At 56.8% G+C, this 25,404-nt stretch overlaps 1 protein-coding gene across 22 annotated transcripts in view; it reads right to left on the minus strand.

Moving 5' to 3' along the window:
* Positions 1 to 25,404, minus strand: part of PLEKHA6 (pleckstrin homology domain containing A6) — a 139,204-nt gene that overhangs the window by 13,626 nt on the left and 100,174 nt on the right. For 11 of the 22 annotated variants that reach the window (XR_009729828.1, XM_061381928.1, XM_061381927.1 and 8 more), the window contains 16 exons: positions 25,173 to 25,277; positions 24,436 to 24,508; positions 21,987 to 22,087; positions 18,057 to 18,262; positions 16,120 to 16,602; positions 13,708 to 14,224; positions 13,157 to 13,243; positions 12,129 to 12,182; positions 7,675 to 7,755; positions 6,842 to 6,910; positions 5,563 to 5,643; positions 5,133 to 5,282; positions 4,281 to 4,376; positions 2,677 to 2,788; positions 1,406 to 1,545; positions 310 to 459 (listed from right to left, as the gene is read on the minus strand). Coding sequence is in view for 21 of the 22 variants with exons in the window: in XM_061381928.1 (XP_061237912.1) it covers positions 310 to 459; positions 1,406 to 1,545; positions 2,677 to 2,788; positions 4,281 to 4,376; positions 5,133 to 5,282; positions 5,563 to 5,643; positions 6,842 to 6,910; positions 7,675 to 7,755; positions 12,129 to 12,182; positions 13,157 to 13,243; positions 13,708 to 14,224; positions 16,120 to 16,602; positions 18,057 to 18,262; positions 21,987 to 22,087; positions 24,436 to 24,508; positions 25,173 to 25,277 (2,505 nt within the window). In the remaining variant the exon portion in view is untranslated. Of the gene's footprint in view, positions 1 to 309; positions 460 to 1,405; positions 1,546 to 2,676; positions 2,789 to 4,280; positions 4,377 to 5,132; positions 5,283 to 5,562; positions 5,644 to 6,841; positions 6,911 to 7,674; positions 7,756 to 12,128; positions 12,183 to 13,156; positions 13,244 to 13,707; positions 14,225 to 16,119; positions 16,603 to 18,056; positions 18,263 to 18,707; positions 19,686 to 21,986; positions 22,088 to 24,435; positions 24,509 to 25,172; positions 25,278 to 25,404 lie in introns of those variants that run through there. The other 11 variants (XM_061381937.1, XM_061381935.1, XM_061381947.1 and 8 more) reach the window with 9 other exon arrangements.

Here is a 25,404-nt window from a genome sequence, read left to right on the forward strand (position 1 = left end):
GATGGGGCACCGCGGGGTCTCCGCTGTCGGTCACGCTGGCAGGGAGAGGGCCCCAACCCACCACCTACAGCCATGGGCTGCCATGGGGCAGGGCAGCAACGCAGTTTTCCATTGTCCACAGGAAGCAAAAGGGGAAAGAGGGCCGGTACGAGGGCCTCAGCCATCCCTTTGCTCATCCCAGAGTCTGACTAGACAGAGGCCAGGAACGCTGAGCTGTGGGAAAGTCAACCCTGGCATAGGGTCAGTGACTTGGTCTCCTGCAGGCCGTTCCCTCCATCCCTGCCCTCGGGGCCCGAGGGCGCTGGGTACCTGACCCCTGGCTGTCTCACCACCGCGGTGCCAGGAAGGGGAGTTGGGGTGCGGCCAGAAGCGGCTCTCGCTAGGGAGTGGAGGCACAGTGGGAGGAGACTCCAGGGGGACGTAGGCTTTGGGGAGGGGGGGCCGCGGCGGGCCGGGCTCCTGAGGCAGAGAGAAGCCAGAGCGTTAGGAGGAACAAGAGCAGCCGCTGTGAGAGCAGAAGAAGAGAACGTTAGCAGAGGCAGACGCGACACTGCAGGAGCCTGGGCGGGCCGGACCGCCATACTCCCACCTGAGCTGGGGTGGGCCGGGACCCCCTCACTCCCACCCAAGCCGGGGCGGGCCCGGACCACCTCACTCCCACCCGAGCCAGGGTGGACTCCATCTGCAGCGCAAGCCCTGCCTGCCCGTGACGCCCTCCTGTACTGAGGCCCCAGCATGTTCTTCAGAGCTCTCTCCTCATCACCACCCCCATCACTCTGGGCACATCCTCCCTTCTACCTCTGTTCTGCTATCTCTCCTGACTAATGCCTTCCACCTGTCCTTCTACCTGCCCCAATGCTTCATGGCCCAGCTTAGATTCCACCTTCTCTTTGGAACACTGGCGCTTCTGCAGTCTGAACCGTGTGGCTCAATACTGAGACACACGCCACCACGTTCCAGAGGAGGGCTGTTCACTGTGAATGGGGTAAAGCCCCGCAGGCATCTTTCTTGAGAGGGCCTCACACCATCCCTTGCCCAGTCTCAGAAAAGACTTGCTGATTTACTGACTCAGAAAATGCTTCCCACACTGACTCTCAGCTCTCCTGTCCCTGAAACAATCCCAGATTTAAATTTCTATTAAGTGTTTGGTATCTTTGCTAACCATCATGGAGCTCAGGAAGACTGCCCTAAACGGCAACTAAAAATGACAGCTAGAGATAAGAACAGGCAAAGGAGAAATCTGGAGTGAAGTTCACAAACTGGGTGTGAGAATGACCATCTTAGTGAGAGAGACAGAGCACTAGGGGCCTCTGGGGAGGAGATGAGCACAGAATTTGTACAGTTTCAAGCAAATGAGGACTGGGTCCTCCCTCCCCGGCCCACCTTACCCACGACCTCAGCTTACCTCACTGAAGCCAGGCTTGGTGGGGGACCCCTGAGAGCCAGACACCAGGGAGAAGGGGCTCAGTGGGCTGGTGAGGCTGGCAGAGCTCAGAGGGCTGGCGGGGCTGTTGGAGCTGTAGGTGCCCGAGGGGCCAAGTCCTCCTTGGGGAAGCAGAAGAGGAGAGAGGTGAGGACAGGGGCAGGGGTGTGGCCTGGAGTGTAGCCGGGCTCTGTGGTGGGAAGGCAGGGGGTGGTTTAGGGTGTCAGGGCCACCTGGCCTGCTGAAGGGACTGGGGCTGGGTCACAGGCTGGCTGTCGAGAGGCAAGCTGGGCAGGAAAAGATAATGGATGGAAATAACACCACTGCCTCCAAGGGTCACAGAGAGCCAGACCAAAGTCCCTGGGCTGAAGGAAGGAAGACACTAAGCTAGTGGTCTCAGATCACCAGTTAGCCCATGGCTCCAAAATCCCTGCAGATGGTGACTGCAGCCATAAAATTAAAAGGCACTTAACTCCTTGGAAGGAAAGTTATGACCAACCTAGATAGCATATTCAAAAGCAGAGACATTACTTTGTCGAAGGTCTGTCTAGTCAAGGCTATGGTTTTTCCAGTGGTCATGTATGGATGTGAGAGTTGGACTATAAAGAAAGCTGAGCTCAGAAGAATTGATGCTTTTGAACTGTGGTGTTAGAGAAGACTCTTGGGAGTCCCTTGGACTGCAAGGAGATCCAACCAGTCCATCCTAAAGGAGATCAATCCTGGGTGTTCATTAGAAAGACTGATGTTGAAGCTGAAGCTCCAGTACTTTGGCCATCTGATGTGAAGAGCTGACTCATTTGAAAAGACCCTGATGCTGGAAAAGATTGAAGGCAGGAAGAGAAGGGGACAACAGAGGATGAGATGGTTGGATGGCATCACCAACTCAGTAGACATGAGTTTGGGTAAACTCCGGGAGTTGGTGATAGACAGGGAGGCCTGGCGTGTTGCAGTTCATGGGGTTGCAAAGAGTCAGACACAACTGAGTGACTGAACTGAACTGAGGGCCAGGAAAGCGCTGTGCTCTTTGACCTATTCCAGGGAGGAATCAAGAGGATCAAGGCAACAGCCTCTTTGGTGTATCTGGTCTGTTCTGGGTGGGGGACGTTTCTGGAGCCCTGAGAAGGCCCAGGCTGGCTCTGAGCATGGTGTGAGGGCCTGCAGAGGTACAAGTTGGCAGCTGCGGGATGGAGACCAGAGACACGCTTTTTCTGCTGAGGCCAGGAGCCCAGGAGGCTGCTGGAGAGAGCACCTACCTCTGTGCTTGGCTGTGTCTGTGCCCCGGGACGGGTTATTCTTCCTCAGCCCCTCCATTACATCCTGGATCCTCCAGATCTCCTTCTGGATTTGCCGGTTGAGCACCTCATTCTGAAACGGCCAGAAAGCAGGTCAAAGGAAGTTGCTACCAAGGAGCGTCCTGGCGGGAGCATTCCCGCGCTCACGCTCGCACACACATCCCTCCAGCACACGCCTTCTTCACGGGCAGCCTCTGTCTCTTCAGCGTCCAGAACTGCGGGAGAAGAGGGCTCTGTTATCACAGCAAAGAGCCCTCTTCAGTAAACCAAGAGCGAGGACCTGTCCCTCTGATCCCGCCCCACCCAGGGGCGCTCAGGATGGTCTTGGAGTGACCGCCCCCTTGGTGGACACTTGGTGGTGGCCTGTTTTCCCGGGGCGAGAGCTTCAGCTTTACTGTCTTGTTTCACAGCCAAATAGCCCTTCTGTAATGCCCGCATCCAACTTCTGCCTAATTGCCATGAATTCTCCTCAGTTACAGTGTCCACTCCTTGAAAAACAATAGCTCCCTTGATTTAGCATTCCCTGTGCCCCCCAACCCCTACCAGGGGCTGCGCTGAGTGCTTTGCACACACGGACTCACTGCGGCTGCACAGCACCTCTCTGAGGCAAGGACAGCAGTTGTCCGCACTTCAGAGGTGGAGAGGCTCACGCCCAAGACCGTCTGTCAGTAAGCAGCGTGGCCAGCATCTGAATCTGGGTCTACTTGTCTCAAGAGCCGGCACCTTGACCATGATGCTCTCCCATCTCCCAAAATGTGCATGTCGAACTGAGGCCTTGCCCACAGGACATGGTGGCGCGTGGGGCCTCTGGCCCTCACCTCACCCACCTAGACAGCTGCATGGTTGGGTGGTAAGCTTAGTTACCAGGAAGAAGAAAGGAGAAAGCAGGGTGTTAACTGCCTCAGAGAGACAGGGCTTACAAAGCGAGCCAAAGGAGTGGAGCCTGGGGAGAGAGAAGACAGAGGGCGGAAAAGAAAATGCCCCCAGTGTCCATCCTCCTGCCTCCAAGCAGGCATTCCTGACCCATGCCAGAAAGGAAGGCCTCTTTCCCGTCTAAAAACTCGCCATTGTTTATATCTGCATGTCTGTTAAAGTCTCCCACGCTTCAACTTCTCTTTGTCCCCCAAGATTTGACAGAACTAAAGAATGTTCTCACATTATCTTCACCCTGAAACTGAGAGTCTGTTTTAACACACCCTGAACTCCAATACTTTGGCCACCTGATGCACAGAACTGACTCATTTGAAAAGATCCCGATGCTGGGAAAGATTGAGGGCAGGAGGAGAAGGAGACAACAGAGGATGAGATGGTTGGACGGCATCACCGACTCGATGGACATAAGTCTGAGTAAACTCCAAGAGTTGGAGATGGACTGGGAGGCCTAGTGTGCTGTAGTCCATGGGGTCGCAAAGAATCGGACATTCCTGAGTGACTGAACTGAACTGAACCTTGTCTTTCATTCCAGGACAACCTCCCGGTTTTAAGTCTCTGAACTCTCCAAAGCATGAAAGGAAGATACTGTGGACCAAAGGACAGGGGCCCTGCCTGCCTGGAAGCCCCTTCACCTGGAGGTCCAAGCTGAGCTGCTCCCAGAGCTCGTCGTGCAGGGCAGAGACTTCTGCCTCCAGGCTCTCATACTCCATGGTGCTGTTCGCCAGGGCCTGCAAGGGGAGGGCTCACTGAGAAGCCGCAAGTGCCAAACCGCCCCTCCTCGTCCTGCCTCGGGCCGGGGCACCTGGGGTCTGGCATGTTGGGGAGGAGGACACGGAGGGATGGGAGAAGGCACAGGGCTGAGATAGTCTGATGACAGCCAAACCCTGGCCTTAGAGGAGGTGCAAACTGCTTAGCCTATCGTACGCCCAAATAGGAAGAAAACAGGATCTTCTCCAGACAGGCTGAAAGGGGCTGATCTCACTCCTATGCCCCTGTGCTGTCCCCAGGGTGGGTGACAGAGACTAAAGGAGAGCCAGAGGAGTCCACCCTCTGGAGGCTAGACACCTTCCTCCCTTTGGGCTTCAGTTTTCCAGGGCTTTTGCTGCTGCTGTCTGCATTGGAGGGCCCGCCCGGTGCCTACTAGGAAGTAGCCAGGGTGGCATGTTGCCAATGTCTTGGTTCTCCAGAGAGGGGAGAGAAAGGGTGTGCAGCAAAGCTGTTAAAGCAGCCGAGGAAGTAAGTGGCCCTCAACTTCACTTTGTCGTGAACAAATCCTGGCGCAGATGTGGCTCGTGGGAAAGAAGCCAAGCTCCCTGGTGGAGACTGATGGGATGAGGCGGCTTGCTGCCGTTTTGCAAGGCAGCATTAAGGGCTTTGTTTACATCCCTCCCAGACAGCTTGCTCTTGCCCTCGGGGAGAGTGGGGACTAGGGGAGCCCAGGCTGGGAGGGGTGGCTCTCTGAGCAGGGAGGAGCACAGGATCACCGTGGTTGCCTGAGACAGCTCCACCCGGATGTTGATGAGCTGGTTCTGCAGCGACTCCTTTTTATGCAGCAGTTTCTCTGGGTAGGCGGGCTGGCTTCCAAACATCTCCAGTTCCTGGTGGGTCCCCATCAAGGCACTTTCCAGACTTTCCTGAAGAAAGGCAGGGGAATGCTATGAGGAGCCCTGTTAACTCCTCGCTGGGGCTTTCGGCAGCAAGGGCTAGAGCCACAGGGGTTCAGCCAGGCAGCTTAGCGGAGGTTCCTCACACTGGCCAAGATCCCCAGAGGAGCTTCAGCAGGGCTGAGTAAGGGCAGGACAGAGGTTTGGGGAGGGACAAAGCTTCAGCAGCTGAGTTAGGATGGAGGAGCCACCTACCCCTTCTCTGGGCCAGCCCCCGTGTGCCCGCTAAGGACAACCCCACGGCTCTCACCTTCTCAGCTCGCAGCTGCTGCACCAGCCGCTCCTGCTCCCGCACCGCCTTGTTCTGCTCACACAACTTGCCCAGCAGCTTCTAGGGTCCCCAAGGGGGAAGGGAGGGAGAGAGAAGGAAGTCAAGGGCATGGCCTGACAGGGACCTGGGAACTGGATAAGCAGGACTGGGCCTCTGGATACCACTTCCTTTCCCCTGCCCAGGAAGCCTGGACCTTCACCCTAACCTTGGAGGCTCCTGCGAACAGGAAGTTGTCTTCACCTTGGGGCACTCCCCAAAGACCCGTTGAGGGAGGAGATGGACTTATTCTGAGGAAGCGAGTCAGCTTGAGCAGGGAGAGGGCCGAGAGCTAAATGTTGAGTTCCTGCTCACCCCTCCTCTTGGGGGTGCCAGTTCACAAGGGGCTGAGGCGATAACACGGCCTCGCCTCTCAGGCCTCCAGGTATGTATGGATCGGAGGGGTACGCCGGTTTCCGAACAAGTCTTAGTAAAACCAGTGAACAATGTACACTGGTCCTGAGGCCCACGGGACCCTGACCTCCCCTCCTCCTTCCAGAGTCTCAGGACGGCTGACGCTGGGGTCCCTCTGAGGTCTGGTCCTGGCCTGCACGGAACCTGTGCCCTGCCTGCTGGGCAGATCCACCACCCACACAAGGCCAGTGGGAAGAGGCAGGTGAGGCCCAACTTGTTTCCTGGGGAGACATGTGCTTTCCTGTGTTCACACCTGTATTCACGCCACTCCTCAAACACCCCCTTGGCTCCCTTCTATGGACCAAGAATCTTGTCCCCTGGGTCCTTTACTTCAAGATTGGCTCATATACCACCTGCTCGTGTCCCGGGCCCACAAGCTAGCATGGCGCCCAGCCCTGCCCTCCTGCAGGCCCTGGGACAGGTCTGCTGAGACCCGAGCCTCCTGTTGCCCAGAAGCTCCCTGAGGAGGGACCGGGCCACAGCCTTCCTTCCAGGCACCTGGGGCTACTTCCTACTAAAGTCTGCGTGCCTGAAATAAGCACGGGCCACTGCTATAGACAAGAGGGCCTCGCATTCAGTGGAGAAACACACAACCACGATGCCAGGTAGGGTGAGCAGTGAGGATGAGAAGGGGCTGAGGGGGCTTGGGCAGAGAGCACTGTCTCTGCAGGGAGATGGGACAGGGACCAGATTTGTGAGGGGCCACAGGGGATGAGAGGGAGCACAGGAAAAGCCCCCATGGGGAGAGCTAGAATGAGGGGGCAGCAGTGGGGCCAGAGGGGCAGAAGGAGCAGTGAGCTGCTCTTACATCTGTGTCTTGCTCGTTCAGCTTGTAGGTGTGGAGGCTGTCCTGGAACACTTCTGGGTACGGAGGGACCTGCAGGAACAGGAGATCGGTTACCGCGGCAGAGGGCAGGGCGTGCGGGCACGGGAGAGCTGACGGCCCCGCCTTGTTCCTGCCACCGACCACAGCCTTCCAGCTCAGACAGCACCCACTCCAGAACCCGAGCTGAGCCGGCGCTCTGCCCGCTGGAGAGCAGGGGACGGCCCGGCCGAAGCCCGTCCCAGCGGTTCTGGAGGGGCTCCAGCGCCGGGTAGCTCCCAAATGGCTCACGCGTAACAACCGTGGGAACAACAGTTAAGTCTCGGCTGGTTTTGAGGATAAGACCTGGGAGAAGGAAGGAGCATCGGAAGCGTCTGAAAACGACTGCCCTAGTAGACGACGTGCCAGTCCCAGGGACTGGGCCTAAGCCGGAGGCGCCTCTCAGTCCGGCAAGCGCGCCTTCCACTGGTGACACATGCAGCGAACGCAGCCACCCTGCACAAGTGTCCCTGGACGGCTGCACACCACGCCCCATGCTCCCTACCCCAGCCACTGGTAAGCAGGCACCAAACGCGAGGAAGAAGTCCTGGACACTCTGTGATCACTGGCATGGCATGAGATGTCAGGGCTGGCTATGCTGATGGTTTGGGGAATGAGCCCGGTTTACCCACGAACATGAAGAATGGAGGCGACCCCAGGAATGAAAGGAGGAAGGCCGGGCTGAGCCCAGGGGTAAGGCCTGGCAGAGGAGCGGCTCGACCATGCACGGGAGGCGTGAATGATGCTGACGGGAGCATGCTGCCAGGCAGAGGCCTTACTTGCATGAAGAGCTGGGCGCTGGGGGAGGAGCTCTCCACCATGCGGTTCACCACACTGATCAGAGCCTCGCTCTCACTCATCTGTGGCAGAGGGAGGAACGGGCGGCTCAGATGCAGTCCAGGCGGGGGTCTTCCCCACGCCTGCCTGGGCTCCAGGAGACAGCGGAGGGCGGATCCTCCTCCTGGGGCCTCCAGCACCCTCTCTGCTCTCGCCCGTCACTCACCCGCTGTGAACTCTGGTTCAGGACCCGCGCCAAAGCTGCCCATGAGGAAAGGCCATGGCAGGGAGGCGGGAGGTCACGTGGCCTGGCCCGGGCCCAGGGACACCTGCTCAGGCGCCTGAGCGTTGTGGGCCTCGCCCCCCGGCCCAGCCCTCGTTTCTCACTCTGGTTTGGTCAAGGACCACACAGGCAGTGGGAACGGCCAATCTCCCCAGGCGGGAACTAAGTGAAACAACTTTAAAGAAAATGCGACCTGCTCTTTGGATGGGCCTTCACGTCGGTTAGGCACAGGCCTCTCTCCCCGAGTCCTGCCCACCTCTGCTCTAGAGTAGAGAGGACTGTAAAATTCTGTTTCCAGAGCTGGGCTGATAGCATCCATGCTGACCTGGGATGATGCCAGGGAGCAAATAAGGAGGTCAAAGCAAGCAAGCCATGTTAGAGAGACACCAGACTGGGACACCGCGCTCCCAACATGCACTCTTTATGCTTCAGAGATCTTCAGGAACATGGAGGGGGAAGACTGCTTGCCAAATGAAAGAGAAAGAGCGGGAGGAAGGCTGAGGGAGAATGAGAGGGTGGAGGGAGCACTGGCCAAGCAAACCAACCGGGAAGGCCAGCATCTCCCCCGGCTCCAGGGTGGCAGCGTCGAGTGTAGACACATGGGGGGTGTCCCTGGCTATGTCCCTGTAACTCGGCTGATCTGCGGGGGAAGGTGGCGGGACACAGCGGGCGTGTGCAGAAAACACTTCCAGGGGAGGGAAGTGAGTAAGGGGAGGGGCAGAGCCACCTTAGGGCAGATCTTCTGGGGTTAGAAGATTTTTTACCACATTTTGTACCCTTGTCTTCCCAGTCTGTGTTGGACCCACACACATTTCCCTCCTGCCTGCTTTGGGTGGCTGCCCAAATGCAGCCTTTCTTCTATACTCTGCAGGCAGGGCAAGGGGCCCCTTCCTGCTCCATTCACAGGCTCTAGCGCACGTTAAAGGGCTTTCCTAGGATCTGGTTTTTCTACTTTTTTAGCCTGCTTGGGAGTTTTTTTCCTATAACATCAAGTGTGATTTAAAAGGCTTCTAAAAGAACAACTCTAATATGAGATTGAGTATTTGTTAAATGGTTAAAAGTCAATAGGACATCGACCACATTTTCTGTAGCGTCTAAGCTCAATTCCTATCTTCTTAGAGCCTGTGCACGTGTGTGAGCGTGTGTGTGCTGTGTACAGGGTGTGCCCGCGTGGCATGCGTGTGACTGCATGTGGCGTGTGTGTGCTGTGTACAGGGTGTGCCCGCGTGGCATGCGTGTGACTGCATGTGGCGTGTGTGTGCTGTATACAGGGTGTGCCCGCGTGGCATGCGTGTGACTGCATGTGGCGTGTGTGTGCTGTGTACAGGGTGTGCCCGCGTGGCATGCGTGTGACTGCATGTGGCGTGTGTGTGCTGTGTACAGGGTGTGCCCGCGTGGCATGCGTGTGACTGCATGTGGCGTGTGTGTGCTGTGTACAGGGTGTGCCCGCGTGGCATGCGTGTGACTGCATGTGGCGTGTGTGTGCTGTGTACAGGGTGTGCCCGCGTGGCATGCGTGTGACTGCATGTGGCGTGTGTGTGCTGTGTACAGGGTGTGCCCGCGTGGCATGCGTGTGACTGCATGTGGCGTGTGTGTGTTTACGTTTGCTGCCTGTGCGTCGGGCCCGTGTCCCGTGTGTGGGGGACACGCGGATGCGTACAGGACAAGGCATGTCCACCAGCACATCAGGCTCTGAGAGGGCAAGCGAGGCCCAGGCTCTTGCTGGTCCCGCATGGGTCTCACTCCTGCCCCAACCAGGGATCTAAAACAATAAAGGAAGCGGCAGCAGTCTCGCCCTGACCACCCCTGCCGCGCTGTGCCTCCCAGGACGGTTTAGCCCGTGTGGACCTTGCCTCTAGGGGAGTTCCTGTGTGCCACCTTCTGTCCCTCCAAAACGTTAGAGAAATCTGGTGAGAAAGCTCCTAACCCAGGACCTTATACTAATACGTAGCACTGGGGTCAAGGGTGGTCAAGTTAATATTTTTGAGTTTTGGAAGAAAACGAAAAAGTGATCATATAGCAATCACTACCCACATCAGTGTCTGCCAGAGGGCTCTCATACGCCTTCTGACCTGGCTCTCCCAAAAACTCTGAGGTACAAAGGGCAGGTCCTACAAAGTCCATCTCATGACTGAGAAAACAAAGACCCAGAGAGACCAAGTGACATTTCCAAGGTTTAAGGAAAGTCCTTGTAAACAGCACAGTTGGAACTCGAGTGTAGTGTCTGACTATATTCCGGACTCTTCTCGTCATACAAAACTGTCTTTTAAGAATATTATCCTCTATCTAGGAAGAGCTCCTCTGAAACGTTATTCCTGAAGCCCCCAGCCCTCCTGTGAGGGCAGAAGCCCCCAGGAAGGGGTCCTGACACCTGACACCTGAATGGGACAGCCAGCCACGTGGATGGGCTGCAGGGAGGAAGGCCCGACCGGGAGCCCTGCCACTCACCAGCCCACAGCCCTGCAGACCCCGCTTCCTGCCAGTGTTTCCCAGCCCTGAGCTCTGGCGGGCATCCTGAGACTCACCCGCACACAGCCTAGAATGCACACAGTGCCTTCTGGGACTAAAATGCCACGTTCTTGGGGACTGGGAGCCATCGCTGATTAAAGTGTGTGTATTGTGTTTCCCAGTGCCCAGGGTCTCCCACGAGGCTGAGCTCACTGAGACACCACGACCCTAGGAGATGAAAGTCACATGGCTTGTGACTAGAACCACCAGCAGTTACAGCCCCGTCCTCTGATACCATGTTTGTGATCCTCTCCACAACGTTAAGAGCACAGAATTAATCTGATGAGGTTTGACCCCAACTTCTTCACGTTAGATGTTTCCTCAGCTGTAAACTGAGTCAAAAGCTCAGAGTCATAGCCAACCTCTGTTGTTCATTGGCTGCGTGTCCTTGGCATGTTATTTGATCTTTGGGCTTTTCACCATTATTGTTTTTAGTTGCCAAGCTGTGTCCGACTCTTTTGTGATCCCATGGACTGTAGCCCACTAGGCTCCTCTGTCTATAGGACTTCCCAGGCAAGAATACTGGAGTGGGTTGCCACATCCTTTTCCAGGAGATCCTCCTGACTCAGGGATCAAACCTGCTTCTCCTGCATTGGCAGGTGGATTCTTTACTGCTGAGCCACCAGGGAAGTCCTTAGTTTCATCGTATCCTGTACAAAATGGGGATAATAACAACACCCACCTTGCAGGGTTGTTATAAAGATTAAATGAGTTAGGATCTGTAAAGTGCTTAAAACAGTATGGGGCACAGAGGAAGCATCCAATTATGGTAAGTCTGCCATTGTTATTATTGCTGTCATTATTCTTTGAACCACCCTAGGCTACCTCCACCTGGGCCTGGCGCACATTCAGATCCCCACGATTTGGGGGTACAGATCTGAACATGAGTACGTCCTCATATAAATGCCCAGCATATTGACCCCTGACCTATCTAAACCCAGTATCACAGCCTCATTAGCCTCAAAAGGCACGGCAGCCAAAGGCGAGAGCCCAGGTAGTGGATTCCTTCCATCACACAGGGACACGCACTGCCTCTTCAGGATGCTCATCTGTAACACTGGGTTGGTTAATACTCCCTCTGTCTACGGCACTGAATTCTCAGGAAAATATAAGCTGTGTATACAAAAGAACTTTGCAGAGGAACTAACAAATATACTGAATTAACATAAACTAAAAAATCATGAGGGCAGGTCTATGGTCCTTCATTTGCAAATTATGGAATTTAACCACAACCTGGAATTGTGGAATAGGATAGGCTAATTTCCCAGATTCAAGCTGAACTATATCCTTAGCTTTAGGATTTAGTTCAGCTTTAGCCAAAACTCCCATTTTAGAGCTCCTCCCTATCTCTGCAACTCTCTCCAGCAAAAATGCAAATTGCTGCCTGCTCCCTGGGGGCATTTCCATCTGGGCCGAACAAATAGATGGCTACATTAATTATTCATGTGGTGATTTACTGTTCTCCTTTCCCCAGGAAACTCCCAGCTGTCCTAAAGGGCTTTGCAGAGAAGGGGTGTGAAGCTGTAAACCAAAATATAAGCCGCTTTGTTGTGCCCTGGTTGTGCCAACAAAGGCTGTTGAATGGATGGAAGATGAGGAGGCGAGGAGGAACAGGCGGACGTGATGGAAGGGCAGGGGGTGGCGAGGGGCACCAGCTCTGCCTACCTGCTGATCCAAATACTCTAGGTTTCTTTGCAACTGAAGGTCTAAAAGTTCATCCTACCCGGAGCCCGAGGCCCAACAGCAACACAAACAACAGGAACACAACAAAAGAAGACAATAAAAAAAGGAAGCAAAGCAGTTAAGAGTTAGCTGGGCAGTGACAGAGAGGGGCCGCGCTGGCCCTGAGGGGTCTAGGGCAGGGAGAGGGGCAGAGGAGGGGCACACGCCGTGGCTCCCGGTGCCATGGCTCCCGGTCGGCCTGGCCCTCGCCTGGGAGATGGAGGAACCAGGAAGCCACTCAGGCAGCACTTTCTGTCAGCTCTGCGTTTTCTGGGGAAATCCACTGTTTCTGGGTGGGTGCATTTGCTCTGTGTCAAGACTACAGAGTTTGGACACACGCAGAGGAGACTCGTTGAGGGAGGTCAATCACAGGCCCTTGGGGACAAGGACTCTGCCTGTTGTTCCAGAGGCTCTCCCAGCTCTCCAAGTGGAATATCTGTATCAAGTTCTCCAGGGGAGACAGAATTCTCTGGAGAACAAATTCCAGGAAGAGACAAGAGTGGAAAGGTGAGAGAAGATACGAGAAGACACAATATGGACTCTTCCTCAATCCCACCTCTCATCTCTTTCCCCCGAAGTAACATTCCAGGAGAGGGCAAGCTCGAGGAAAGTATACTTAGGGGGAAGAAACCTAGACAGCCACGCCTGTTTGGGGAGCGCGAGCTTAAGTTTTCTTCCCAGCCCGCAGCCTAAGCCAGTCCCCTCTGCATACCGGACAGGGGCTGTCCTGAGATGCAGAGGACGGGGACATCTCACGTTTCCAGGGTTTGTCCCTGCTCCTCTGCCCTGTGTCACTGCAGAGAAGGGGTAATTAGCACCGCACTCAGTATTGACGTTAGAGTCCAGGCTGCAGGGAGGAGGTATCCAGAGGCTGCCAAAGACCAGACGGTCCAGGCACCGGGCACAGAGCATCCGTCCTCCCCTGGGAGGAGGGGGCCTGAGGGGAAGCAGAGTCGGGGGAGAGGACATACCATCTTATCGTGGACCGTGGGGGATGGTGGGTAGTTGTAGGGGAACAGTCCTGCAGGGACTGGCCGCCTGTCTCCCAGGTAATCATACTGGAAGAGAAAGGGGATTGGAGAGGTGAGGCTTCAGCTGGGACATAAGCTTCCCCACCAACTGCAGCTCAAGGTCAGGGATGCTGTATCCTGTCCTGGAGCAGATTTCAAACTAACATGGACAGCATTTACCCACTGCAATATGATTGCAATGATCTGTCCAGGTCCTCGAGGTCTGAAGCAAACAGAGCCTCTCTGCCCTCTTATACAGCATCAGGGCTCCTGGCACAGCCTGGGGAGGGGCACAGAGAGCAAAGTTCCTGCGCAGAGGCAAAGCGACTCCTCCATGGACAGGACCGCGGGGCTAGCGGCCCTGCCCCAGGAGGCACCTTTGGTCTTGTGGAGCCAGCCGAAGGACCCAAAGGCCCCACACGCCCCCGCCTCTCCATGTCTTCTCGACCAACGGCCTCAGGCTTCCGGGGGACCTCAGGGGCTGAGGAAGGCGGGGAAGGCGGGGGGCTCACCTTGGGGGAGCTGATGGATCGCCTCATCACGTAGGCGGCAGGGTCAGCGTAGATGTCCTCGCTGCGAGGCGGCAGCCGCTCAAAATGGGCCCTGGGTGAGCGGGCGGGGGAGTACACGCGGCTGCGGCTGTAGGAGCCCTGGCCAGGCGAGCGGGGCACGGAGTGGGAGCGGGGCTGCAGGGACAGGCGGCGCAGGGAGCCGGAGGCGGCATCCAGCTCGTCGTAGTAGACGGGCTGCCGGGAGGGGCTGGGGATCCAGACGGTGCCATCCGGCCGCCCAAGGCCAGCAGGCTCCTTCCACTCGCGCAGCTGGAAGGCAGGGCCGCCTCCGTTCCGGAAGGAGTGCCGCTTATCCTCCAGGGCCCAGGGCGGGCTGACCCGGTCGTAGGCCGGCATCGAGCAGATGCTGTCTGGCCGCACCCCTGGGGGGTAGTACTGGTAATCATCAGGGAACTGGGAGGAGTAGGGGCTGTAATACTCAGGGACCCTACGGGACACAGGGTAGAACCTAGAAGGACTGAGAGAGAGAGAGGACTCTGTAAGGAAGCCAGACAAGACGGGCATGTTCCCAGCCACCTGCCCGTGCCCCAGCCGCCCCTCCCTGTCCTCCAGCCTAGGCGGGTTCTGACTATGTGGACGTGCCCTAGGCTGACCTTGCGTGCACTGCCCACGCACAGAGGCTTGTTTCCAGAGGTGCAAGAAGGACCAGTCCTCAAACTCCCTCCCTCAACCAGCTCCCTGAGGCCAGAAATTTCACTATTCAGAGCTTCCATCCTTCTCTCTTTAAAATGAAATACACTAGGGAGAAACTTTAAGCCCTTCAGCCATCTCCATCTCAGCAGGAACCAATTTCTCAGATCCTTTCCAGAGAGGCTGCGAGCAGAAAGAAGTGGAGTGCACCAGGCCCCTGGAGATGGGCAAAAGAGGACACACAGGGGCGCCTTCCCTGATTTCAGGTCCCGTCAAAGACTCAGCCAGTCGGGTCCTGGGACTCAACCCAAGCGAGGAGCTCTCCCCAGGGCAGGGCAGATCACCACAGTGAACTGTCACCTGCAGCCCTGGAGCTGCCCAGAGCCCCAGGGAAGGAGCGGTAACCCCACCTGCCTGATGAACATACTCAGGTCCAATAAAGGTCTTCAAATATCCAAATATCTAATATCCAATAAATGTCTTCTATCCAAAAGACATGTAAAGACATCCAAAAGAAAAATAAATGTCTTCTATCCAAAATGTCAAATATCCAAAAAATTCAAATATCAGATATCCAATAAATGTCCTCAAATGAAAGCCAGTCACTATTATCTAGTAATAGATAGTAATAGAAGTAATTGATGCTTTTGAACTGTGCTGCTGGAGAAGACTCTTGCAAGTCCCTTGGACTGCAAGGAGATCCAACCAGTCCATCCTAAAGGAGATCAGTCCTGGGTGTTCATTGGAAGGACTGATGCTGAGGCTGAAACTCCAATACTTTGGCCACCTCATGTGAAGAGGTGACTCATTGGAAAAGACCCTGATGCTGGGAGGGATTGGGGGCAGGAGGAGAAGGGGACGACAGAGGATGAGATGGCTGGATGGCATCACCGACTCGATGCACGTGAGTCTGGGTGAACTCCGGGAGTTGGTGATGGACAGGGAGGCCTGGCGTGCTGTGATTCACGGGGTGGCAAAGAGTCAGACACGACTGAGCAACTGAACTGAACTGAATAGAAGTAAACTTGTCTAGAGGGTAGAACTAGGGCCAATGAGTGGCAACATCTTTCTTTTTCAAAAAGTGTTTATAAATAATGGCTTTCAAACAGTTAGAGCCATTCAAACACAAAGCGAGTTGCCTTGGCGGTTAGTGGGTCTCGCATTGGTGGAAACACTGGATGTTATACAGGGTGGGAAGCAGGGATGGATGTCTAGCTGGAACAGCTTTAAAGGTCCCTCGTTGTGACTGCCTCCACATTTCAGTCCACCCAGTGCCCTGTGGGGCTTCCCTGGTGGCTCAGATGGTAAAGAGTCTGCCTGCAATGCAGGAGATCTGGGTTCAATCCCTGGGTCAGGAAGATCCCCTGGAGAAGGTAGTGGCAACCCACTCCTGTACTCTTGCCTGGAAATCCCCATGGACAGATGAGCCTGGTGGGCTACAGTCCATGGGTTTGCAAAGAGTCGGACACGGCTGAGCCAGTTCACTTGCCTTTCCTCTGTTTACTATCCTGGGCGAGGCATTGGGCGCTCTGCCCGCTTCCTCTGAAGGAAGCATCAGGGGTAGGGGGCAACCATGGGGCAGGAAGGACTTGGGCAGGCAGGGAATGGGGCTGGTTTCCCCATCCAGCCTGGCTTCTGGAAGGTATCTAGCGCAGGCTGCCTGCATGTCACACCCCAGCCCCAGGGGGAACAGCACCCCACCCTACCCGCCCCAGGCCGCACCTCCGAAGGTCTTCAGGAGGGGGTATCCCTCGGCGCAGGTTCACCCACTGCTGAAGCTGGTTCATGGAGCTCTTGCGCTGGGCGATTTTGTCAGGGTTGGTGCGTGGCGGGAAGCTCCGCCGGTGACCCCCGCTCTCGGAGTCCTGAGGCGGGAAGGCCGTGCTCCCTGGCCGGCTAGGGGAGCTATACTGCCAGCCATTGGGCTGGGCGGGCCGCTCCCCACCTCCCGGGACCCTCAGGCCCTCAGGGAAAGGGCTGCCTGGCTCTGAGGCGGGTTCCGGTCCGGCGTGGACACCGTTGGATTTCACCAGCGGCTCGCTCTTGGCGTCGGGCCTCTCCGGCCTCCGCTCCGCCTTCTCGCAGCCCCGGCCGTCACCCTCACCGCGAGTCTTGGCCTCTGGTTCAGGCTTGGGAATGCTGTTGTGGGGGAGCTGATGATGGTGTTTGCCGGGTGGGATGTTCTCAGAGTCTGGCTTCTCATGGCTGTGGGACGCCAAGGGCGGTGTTGTAAGTGACCCCAGCCCGGCGTGGAGTTCAGGTGGAGGAAAGTGAGAAGGAGAAAAGGGATGAAAAGGATGGGCAAGAAAGCAGCGATGGAAACAGTAGTCAATGTATTCCATTCTGCTTCCTAAATCCCACCTTCCGCTCTCTCTCCCTGCTCCAGTCAGGGCAACTGTAAAGCACAATCCAGGGTTACCTGTGTGTGTTTGCTTGTCGTCCCCAAGGGCCACCCTCCACTCCCTTCTGCTGACCCACCTGGAGTCGAGCCTTCAAGCTATGGCCGAGACCAACCCCACCCAGACTGGGTCTCCTCTGCAGTCTGTCCAGGACCCAGCTGCCTCACTTGGTGGCAACTGTACACGACACAGAATAGAAACTGCTGATGTCCCAGCTACAGAGGCTTGTGACAGGCAAGCCTTCTCTCCTAGAGAAAGTTATTTAATGTTCACGAGCCTTGGCCTCCTCAATGGCAGAGTGGGTAAGGACTGTGTGAGGTCAAATGCGGCAGGCACACCAGGGGCCAGAGTGGCTGCCTCAGACTTCACAGGCACAGAAACCCCTTTCCAGAACAAGCTTCTCACAGGGATTTCTCTGAGAATCTAAGCTTCATGAGGTTTGCGCTTGTCAGACTTTTCCTACCTTGTTTTCCTAGCAGCCTATACACGTTAGTATTTACAGTAAATATTTGTGAAAAGAATAAGTGAACCCCTGGAAGTTCACTCCTTGGTAGAGGCAAGGACGGACTCTCCTGACAGCGATCTCTTTATACCTTCTCTAATTCAACAGTCAAGCATCCTTGCTGAGACACTGCTTGGTGAACAATTCTAAGACACGCATAATGTCTTGGAGTTTACACTGTAAAACCTCTTTCTGCTGGGTCCCTATTAAAATCTAACTTCAGATGCAAAGTTGAAGCAGAGCCAGGGGCTGAGGCTCCGGGTAATGATGGGATAAAGTGACTCACACACTGAGCCCTTGCTGCACGTCAAACATTTTACATACACCATATTGTCCTCACAACCCAGAGGTAGGATTATAAAGGCTGTCTCTGAGGGTCAGAGGCTAAGTAACTTACACTCAGGTCACACAGTGGGCAAGTGGCTGAGCTGGGCTTCGAACCTGAGTCCCACAAAGGTGGTGTGCTGGAAAAAATGAGCCAATGACCCTATATGGTTCCTGGCCAGGCCCTGCTGGAACTGGCTTTTCTGTTGGCCTCCACTGGCTCAGAAAGAAGAGGAGGAGATGCCCAAGGGAAAACAGACTACAGCTCTGAAGTCACTTAGTCAGGCACGCTCCTGGAAGGCAAGGAGCTTGTTCACCTTTTCTAGGGGTTCAAGCCCATGTGCTGGGCTCAGCAATGGCATGGGGTGGGGGCCTCTTCACCCCACTCTCTCTCTGATGGCACTGCCCATGCCCTGCTCCAGCCCCACACTCACTTGTGACGCGAAGCCTGGGGCGGCGCCGACTTCTGGGCTGGGGGAATCTGTACTCGGGCGGCCTCCCCCATGGCCTGGATCCAGGCCTCCTGCTCCTCGGGGCTCTCGGCGCTGAAGAAGTAGGTGCGGACCCCGGCGTGCTCAGCCTGTGGGGAGAGGCAGTGCGTGGAACTGGCCCCAGCCTCGTCCACCCAGCACACAGTCACCTGTGGGGAGAAGACACCCAGCCCGCAGGAGGGGTGGTCAGGCCAATCACTCCCCCGACCGGCAGCTCTTGGCTCCATCTGGAGCTCAGGGCAAGCTGAAGAGGCAGGCCACAGCGGTCCCAAGGACTCCAGCTGGCCTCCGCCTGCCTGCCTGTGACTAGCCCTCGGGACACCACCAGGCAGCCCAGTAATAGCCAGGCAGGCTTACCTGCCCTACCTGAGGCGGTTACAAGCAGAAGGGACAATTAATTACCTCACCCGCTTCGCCCACCAAATTCGGTCTCTGATGTGAAGGTCAGTCACCCCCATGCCTGGGAGAGATGCCTCCCACCCTCAAGCATGGCCCATCCCGGCCCCAGCTCAGCCTCCAGGAAGCTGGCCCCCTCCTAGGCAGAGGGACAGCACGGGCACACGGGGGCATGCAGAGACAGTCAGAGCACGCTACCTAGTTGGCGGCCGCAAGCAGGCATGGCAGGCGGGCACCCCGAAGAGAGCTCCTGTCCAGAGGAGGGGTCCTCACGTGGCCAGAAGGAGGAGAAGCAGAGAACAGGTCAATCGAACACCAGAGGCAGAGACAGGAGACGGCGTGGCAGGAATGTTGAGGAGCAGGGGAACGTGGGGAGCTATTCGGGCTACCCCTCCTACTCAGCGTCACCACCAGGACCACAGCACCCAGCAAGGCCCAGTCCACCACCAGGAGCCGTGGTGGAGAGCTCAGACCCGGAGAACCTCGACCGGCAGAGGGGAGAGGGCAGGGCAGCCCAGTGCTAATCCTAGCTCTGTTCCTGACCAGCTCGGCAACTGCAAACACACTGCCATGTGGCTCTGGCCTTAACGGAGGCACCTGTTCCATGGGTATGTCCATGAGGAAAAGACGCTCCCGAGCTTGATTCTGAGAGCTGAGAACACTCCCCAGGTGAGAGCCACCATCTCACAGAAAAAGCAGCTGGCTCTGTGCATCCCACTCATCACGAGAGATCCCAGAGTGCACATTGGCCCCTGACCCCTTGGGTGCAAATCCTGGGTCTCTGGGGTTTGGGAGCAGAGAAGGCAGGGCTGTTCTGACGAGCCCCAGGGCTCTCCTAAACAGCAACACTGGGCCCACACCCTCCGGGAGTTCCCCCAGCCAGGCTCCGCACACCCTCAGCAGCTTCCCTGGGACAGGGTTTCCTTCCTAGGAGCCGCTGCCCAGTGGAGGAGCATCCTGCTTCTCTCAGCACAGAGAGGGGGCTCCTTCCTCCGGATCCTGCCAGTCCCCACTGTCCCGCCGGGCTGCCCAGCAGGCAGGCAGAGGAAGGGGGCTGCTGACTGTGGAGCCACTGTAGACTGTAAAGCCACCGAGGCTGTAAGGAGGTCTCCAGGGGTTGAAACTACAGCAGGGCCCAGAGTAAGGCCCCTGGGGTGGAGGACACAGGGATCCTGCAGAGGAGAACCGCACTGGGGGACGAGGATATGTGCCCTGGGCTGGTGGGAGCGGCAGCAGACAATTCACCCGCTGCGCTTCCAGTGAGCGCCCTGTGTGTGCAGAGCTCTGCCCTGAGCACCAGTCACAGGGAGGGCAAAGACACGCTCCCTGCACCTGAAGAGCTGGCAGTCAAGCTGGAGGACAAAACACGCCCATGGGGAAACAAGCAGAGAGCCAAGGCACAGGAACAACTGCCTGTGACAGTGAAGCAGAGGGCCTGGGAAAAGACAGGGCGACTGACGCGGAGCCGCACCAGCCTGGAAACACGAGAGGGGCCAGAGAACGGGGGTGGCGCCCGTGGGGAGCCCACCGAGCCCCACGGGCGGCTCAGGGCACGGCAAGGCATTCAGCCACAGGACGGGCAGGACGGCCCCTCACTACTGGCCATCTGAGGGTGTCACGGCGGGACAAGCCTCCCATCTGTCTCCTCGCCCCTCCCTTCCCTGGGGAGGCCACTGAGTGACCACAATCAGGACCTTTTGTGGGCCACTGAGCACAGCCCTCAAGTCGGGTTTAAAGAGGCAGTGCGCTCCTCAAGGAAAGGAGAAGGCTGATGGGCGCGGAGGCCCGGGTTTGCGGAGCAGGTGTGGCAGTCACTAGGGACGTCTCTCTAAGGCGACCGCCAGCAGGGCTCCGGGCTGGAGCGTGTCTGTGTGCACAGGTCTGCAGGGGAGGGTGAGACAGGCTGTCTGACTGTGTGGGTGTGTGTACTTATCTGTGTGTAGCAGGACCGTTTGTTGTTGGTTAAACAGCCTGTTCCTATTTCCCCAGCTAAAATCTGGTGCCCTGGAGCCAGGCTCCTATTGATTATCCATTCTGCAGACAGGACCCGTGGAGACTGGGAGCTAATTATGTGCCTGAGCAGCCCGTCCTTATTCCCCGGAGCAGCACCTGTGTATCTGCCCACCTCTCTGGAGCCAGGTGACCAGAGTCTCTGGGGCCCCAGGAACTTTGACGCTGCCCTCGAGCAACCTGTGGGTTTTCAGGGTCTTAGACAGTATTTCTCAACTGGGGGAGAGAGGGCTTTGTACGAAGAAAATGCATGGTCGATATCATAATTTTATATTTGGAAAATGAAAAAGAACCTATGATCTTTGCATCATTAAGTCCAAAAAAGGCAAGGAATTTTTTTTATCACTTCAAACAGGCCATGAATTTTTAAATGTGGAAAAACACTGGCCCAGGAAGAGACAGCTGCAGACGCGTCTTTGATAGGTGGATCCCCCATGGGTTCTGAGCAGCAATGCTCGCTGCTCAGAGCAGGCAGGTGGGGCCCGTCTCCCTGGGCCCTTACTCCTCAAATTGTGTCTCCATGAGGTTAGTGGCTTTTAATTACTGTGCCCTTTATACTCTTGCACCCAGATAGTTGCTCAGTCATATCTGACTCCTTCAGACTCCATGGACTATAGCCTGCCAGGCTCCTGTCCATGGGATTGTCCGGGCAAGAATACTGGAGTGGGTTGCCATTCTCTTCTCCAGGGCATCTTCGTGACCCAGAGACTGAACCTAGATCTTCATTGCAGGCAGATTCTTTACCATCTGAGCCACCATGAAACTCACTTCCTAAATTTTCTCCAAAGATTTTTTTTTTCAGGTAGAGCACATTGTTTATGGAATCTAAAACACACAGGCCTACAAAAGCCATTTTGCAAGGTTACAAATATAGCAGGGCGCTGGGCCATGACAAGGGCTGTGAAGGGGACAGGGAGCAGGCAGCAGGGTTGAAGGGCAAAGCAAAAAAGGGAAGTGAGGCCCAATGACAAATTGAGGGCCCTTACACGGCCGTGGGAGCATGCTGGGCACTGAATAGGAGCGAAGAGCTGACATCTGAGCCCCTTTAATTAAGGTAGCCTGGGGGTCTAGTTCCCGTAAAGGTGTGGAGGAAGACTTTCCAGAGCGGATCTTAAAAACCCATGGGCCCACAGCTTCTGCCTCTGCGGCGAAGGATTTCCTCAGTGCCAGGACAATGCGCAGAGGGTCCGCGGACGCAGCACAGAATGAATTCTCCCCCAGGAGACTGTGGTGTCACGGAAGCTCATCTCTACAGGCCGGCTCTGGGAGCGAAGACCAGGGGCCAGCCTTGGGTGAGCCTTGCAGCAGCCTGGACTGAGTCCTGGGGCCACTGCCTACTCCCCCAGTACCACCGCCCGGAACTGCTCGAGGCAGCAGCTCCTGACCCCGCTGCGTTCCATGCGCTCGTGCGCTCGAGGAGAAGTGCCTCCAGCCCCCACCCGGCCTGGGAGAGGAAGGCCCACTGACCTTAAAGGTGTGCTTCCGGCTGATGTTGTCCGAGGGCTGCACCGCGGCCACCCGGAAGCTCAGGAGGGGCACGCTGCCCAGGACGCTCTCCTCCTTCTCATCTGTCGAGGAAACAGCGACGGTGAGACGCGTGCGTGCCCGTGGGGCGGGGCGGGGGAGCGCAGCGCCTCAGCCTTATGGTGATAAACACCCGCGAACCCCGGCTCCCCACCGCCTGTCCGTCAGCTACTCGGGGCCATCGCACAGCCACACAACGAGAGCTGGGGAGCATGGCGGCCCTGCAGACACTGTGCTAGACTCGGGGAGCTCACGTTCCTAGGAACCGCAAACAAGCACGTAAGAGCCAACATTTTGGAGTACTTGCAGCAGGTCAGGCAGTGTTCTAAGTTAAAGCCTTAGATTTAACTCGCCCAACAATCCTGTGAAGGGTACTGCATGACCTCCATTTTTATGTAGGCAAGGAGGCTGAGGCACAGGAAGGTTACATAATTTGTCCAAGGCTACTTAAGTATTAAGTGGTAGACTGATCTTTAGCCCAAGACGTCTGACTGTCAAGCTAGCATTTGTAACCTACCTCCTGCCCCCAGTGCCCCTCCAGACAAGGCAGTCCCAGCAGTGACGCCCGGAACAGGTCTTAATGGGGGGTAGAGCGGACACTCGCATCTTGGCCTCCTCTGGGTGGCTATCTCTAAGGTTCTCCCAGGCTCCTGGCAGCTTGCTCTGTCCTCCCCGGACTAGACTCCCCACTAAGGTCTGAGTCTGCCCAGAAGACACACCCCTGCGTGGCCTCTGGCTCTGGGGAAGAAGCAGGTGAAGGAACAGGCTGCAGCATGACTCATCCCGGATCTCCGCAGGAGCCTGATGGATCAGCTAGCTGGTTCCCAGGTGTCAGGTGTCCCACACACCCACACACTCACAGGGGCAGAGGTGCTCTGTGGGGACCACGAGGTGGGGACTCCCTGAGGCCATGCAAGAGCCTCCCCACTTTCCCGGGAGAGCACTTTATTCCTGGGCTGGAGACTCTGTGAAGCCCTCAGGAGGGGTCAGAGGAGCTGTCAGAAGGGTTACAGAATCCACGAACTCCGCCTCCCCCTTACTCATCCCTACAAAGACCCTCGGGCCAAGGTTCCTGCGCTGACCCTGCGCAGTGCCAATCAAGGGCTGGGCAGACGCACAGGAGGGCTGGCGACCTGGAGCTTCTTCAGGAGGCGGAGGCTGTCTCCCTGGAGTGGGTGGGCCCCGCTGGGCTGAGTGCAGACCAGTGTTTAGGGATCTCCTGAGAGCATGCCTCATGGAGAGCACCCCCCATCTCTGCTCGCCTGGAGCTCAGGGCTTTTCAAGGTTCCCTCTCACACCCACAGAGACCCCAGCCCTCCCTCCCACCTGGAGTTGCTGTCACTCTCTGGCTCCAGGGGGGCCCTGCGTCCCGGGGCTGGCCCAAGCAGATTCCTTGCTCTCAGTCTCAGGGTTTCCTCTGTGATTGGACCTACACGTGCAGCCCCTTCCTGCTGTCTCTCCTAGGGACTCAGGAGCCTCGGGGCACAGCGACAGTAAGGAGGGGTCCCTGGGTACAACCTTTGTGTGCCAAAGTTAATGGTCCCCTGAACTGCCCCCAGGAGACCGGGAGAAGTCGGATCCCCACCTTTCCAGGGCACGTGGGAGAAGGAGACAGCCACACCTGCTACATCCCTTCCCCTTCTCTCTCCTCAGCGCCCAAGCGTCAGCAAGACAGGACTGTCACTGCCATCAGCCCCTACCAGTTCCCTCCACGCCCTCCGTGACAAAGTAATGCTGTGCATGCTTTGAAAATAACCTCCTAGGGGCCGCTGCACCCAAGTTACAAGAGCTTTACCCCCTTTTGAGGGGAGGGAAGGGAGTGAGTATTGGGGCAGGCAGAGAGGGCAGAAGCTGGGGGATGATCGTTTATCCCACATCGACAGAGCGCCTAGCGCATGCCATGGGCTGTTTTTGGTGCTGTGGATACAACAGTGAACAAAACTGACCAAAAAACCCCGCCCGCACAGGCCGGACCATGCGTTCCAGTGGGGCAGGAGGGAGCTCAGCAGACAAGGTCCAGTTAGCAGGTGGCCTGCTTTGTGGCCAGGCACTCTCCTCTTCTCCCTCCTTCTCCTCTCCTGCCCTCCTCACCCAGACTTCACCCTCTGCCACCTGACAGTCTTGTTCATGTACCGCACTACCCATCAGAACTGCCTGAAGCCCAGGAGGCACTCAGTAAATACTGTCGAGCAGGAAACGAGTGAGAGAGTGTAAGCAAGAAAGCTGTGTCTTATCTCACGGTCATGCCCCACCGGTGCCAGAGACCACAGAGGGGATGTGTGCGCCCCTATGCACCGACATGCATCAGGTTAAGAGCCCCGTGACAGGGCAGAATGATAAAGAGGGGGCACTGGCTCTCGGCATCCCCTGCCAGCACCAGGGACAAGCTCACCTTTGTAGTAGAAGAGGCAGCGATCCACCAGGACGAACCAGCGCTTATTCCATTGCTTAACTCCAGAGCTGGCCTGCAGGACACACAGGGGAACAGACAGGAGGGTCTGTGAGCTGGGTGCGGCGAGGAGGGGGCCGCGGTGGAAAGAGGGCTGCACTCAGTATAAGGACACCCAGCTTCTGGTTGTGGCTCTGTCACTAAGAAGGGCCCCCAAGAGCCCTCAGAGGTGGGCTGGGGGTCCCAGTACTGCCTGGGACCTTCCACTTCCGTGGTTCTGCGCCTCAGCGTCTCCCCCAGGGAAGCTAAATGCGGCAGCAAAGAGTCGGAAGGACTGAGCAGAAGGGCAGGCAGCGGTAGTGGCAGGGTCAGCAAGGAGAACTGGACCCTGCGACTCAGAGGAGACATCCCTCCCTTCGTAACAAGCGGGCCTGCCGACCGAGCCATTGGCTGCTCTCACAGGGTGAGGGGCCTAGTATATTTCAAAGTCATTGCCTCTGCCCATCAGGAGACCTGGCTGGACTCCCAAATATGATGCTAATTTCTCTTTGTGACTTTAGGAAGATACTCGACCTCCCGGAGCCTTTATAAAATCAGGAGATCTGTTCACAGAAATATACCAAAATAGAACCTGGGAAAGACATAGCAAAGTTTTATACGTGGGCTCTTCTGAGTACAGAGAAATGACGGTATAAGGAGAAGCAGCGTTGTGAGGGGCAGGATGGCGGAGGAGGCCTCACCTGCTTGAAGAGCCAGCCTGCCTTGGTGACGGGAGCACTGGGGTTCCGCTTCATGGAGTGGGAGCGCTTGCCGAAAGCGATGGCCTTTCGGGATGGCCGGGCGGCCTAGGGAGACAGACGGCAGCCGGCTTCACTCTCTCCCTCTCCTTCCCGCCCCACCTGCACGGAGGGGCTGCCCTTGGCAGGAGAGGTCCCTCTCCAGAGCCACCCCGGGGGCCCTCAGGTTAAGCAG

The sequence above is a fragment of the Bos javanicus genome, chromosome 16, assembly GCF_032452875.1.
Source record: "Bos javanicus breed banteng chromosome 16, ARS-OSU_banteng_1.0, whole genome shotgun sequence".
Classification (NCBI taxonomy): domain Eukaryota; kingdom Metazoa; phylum Chordata; class Mammalia; order Artiodactyla; family Bovidae; genus Bos; species Bos javanicus.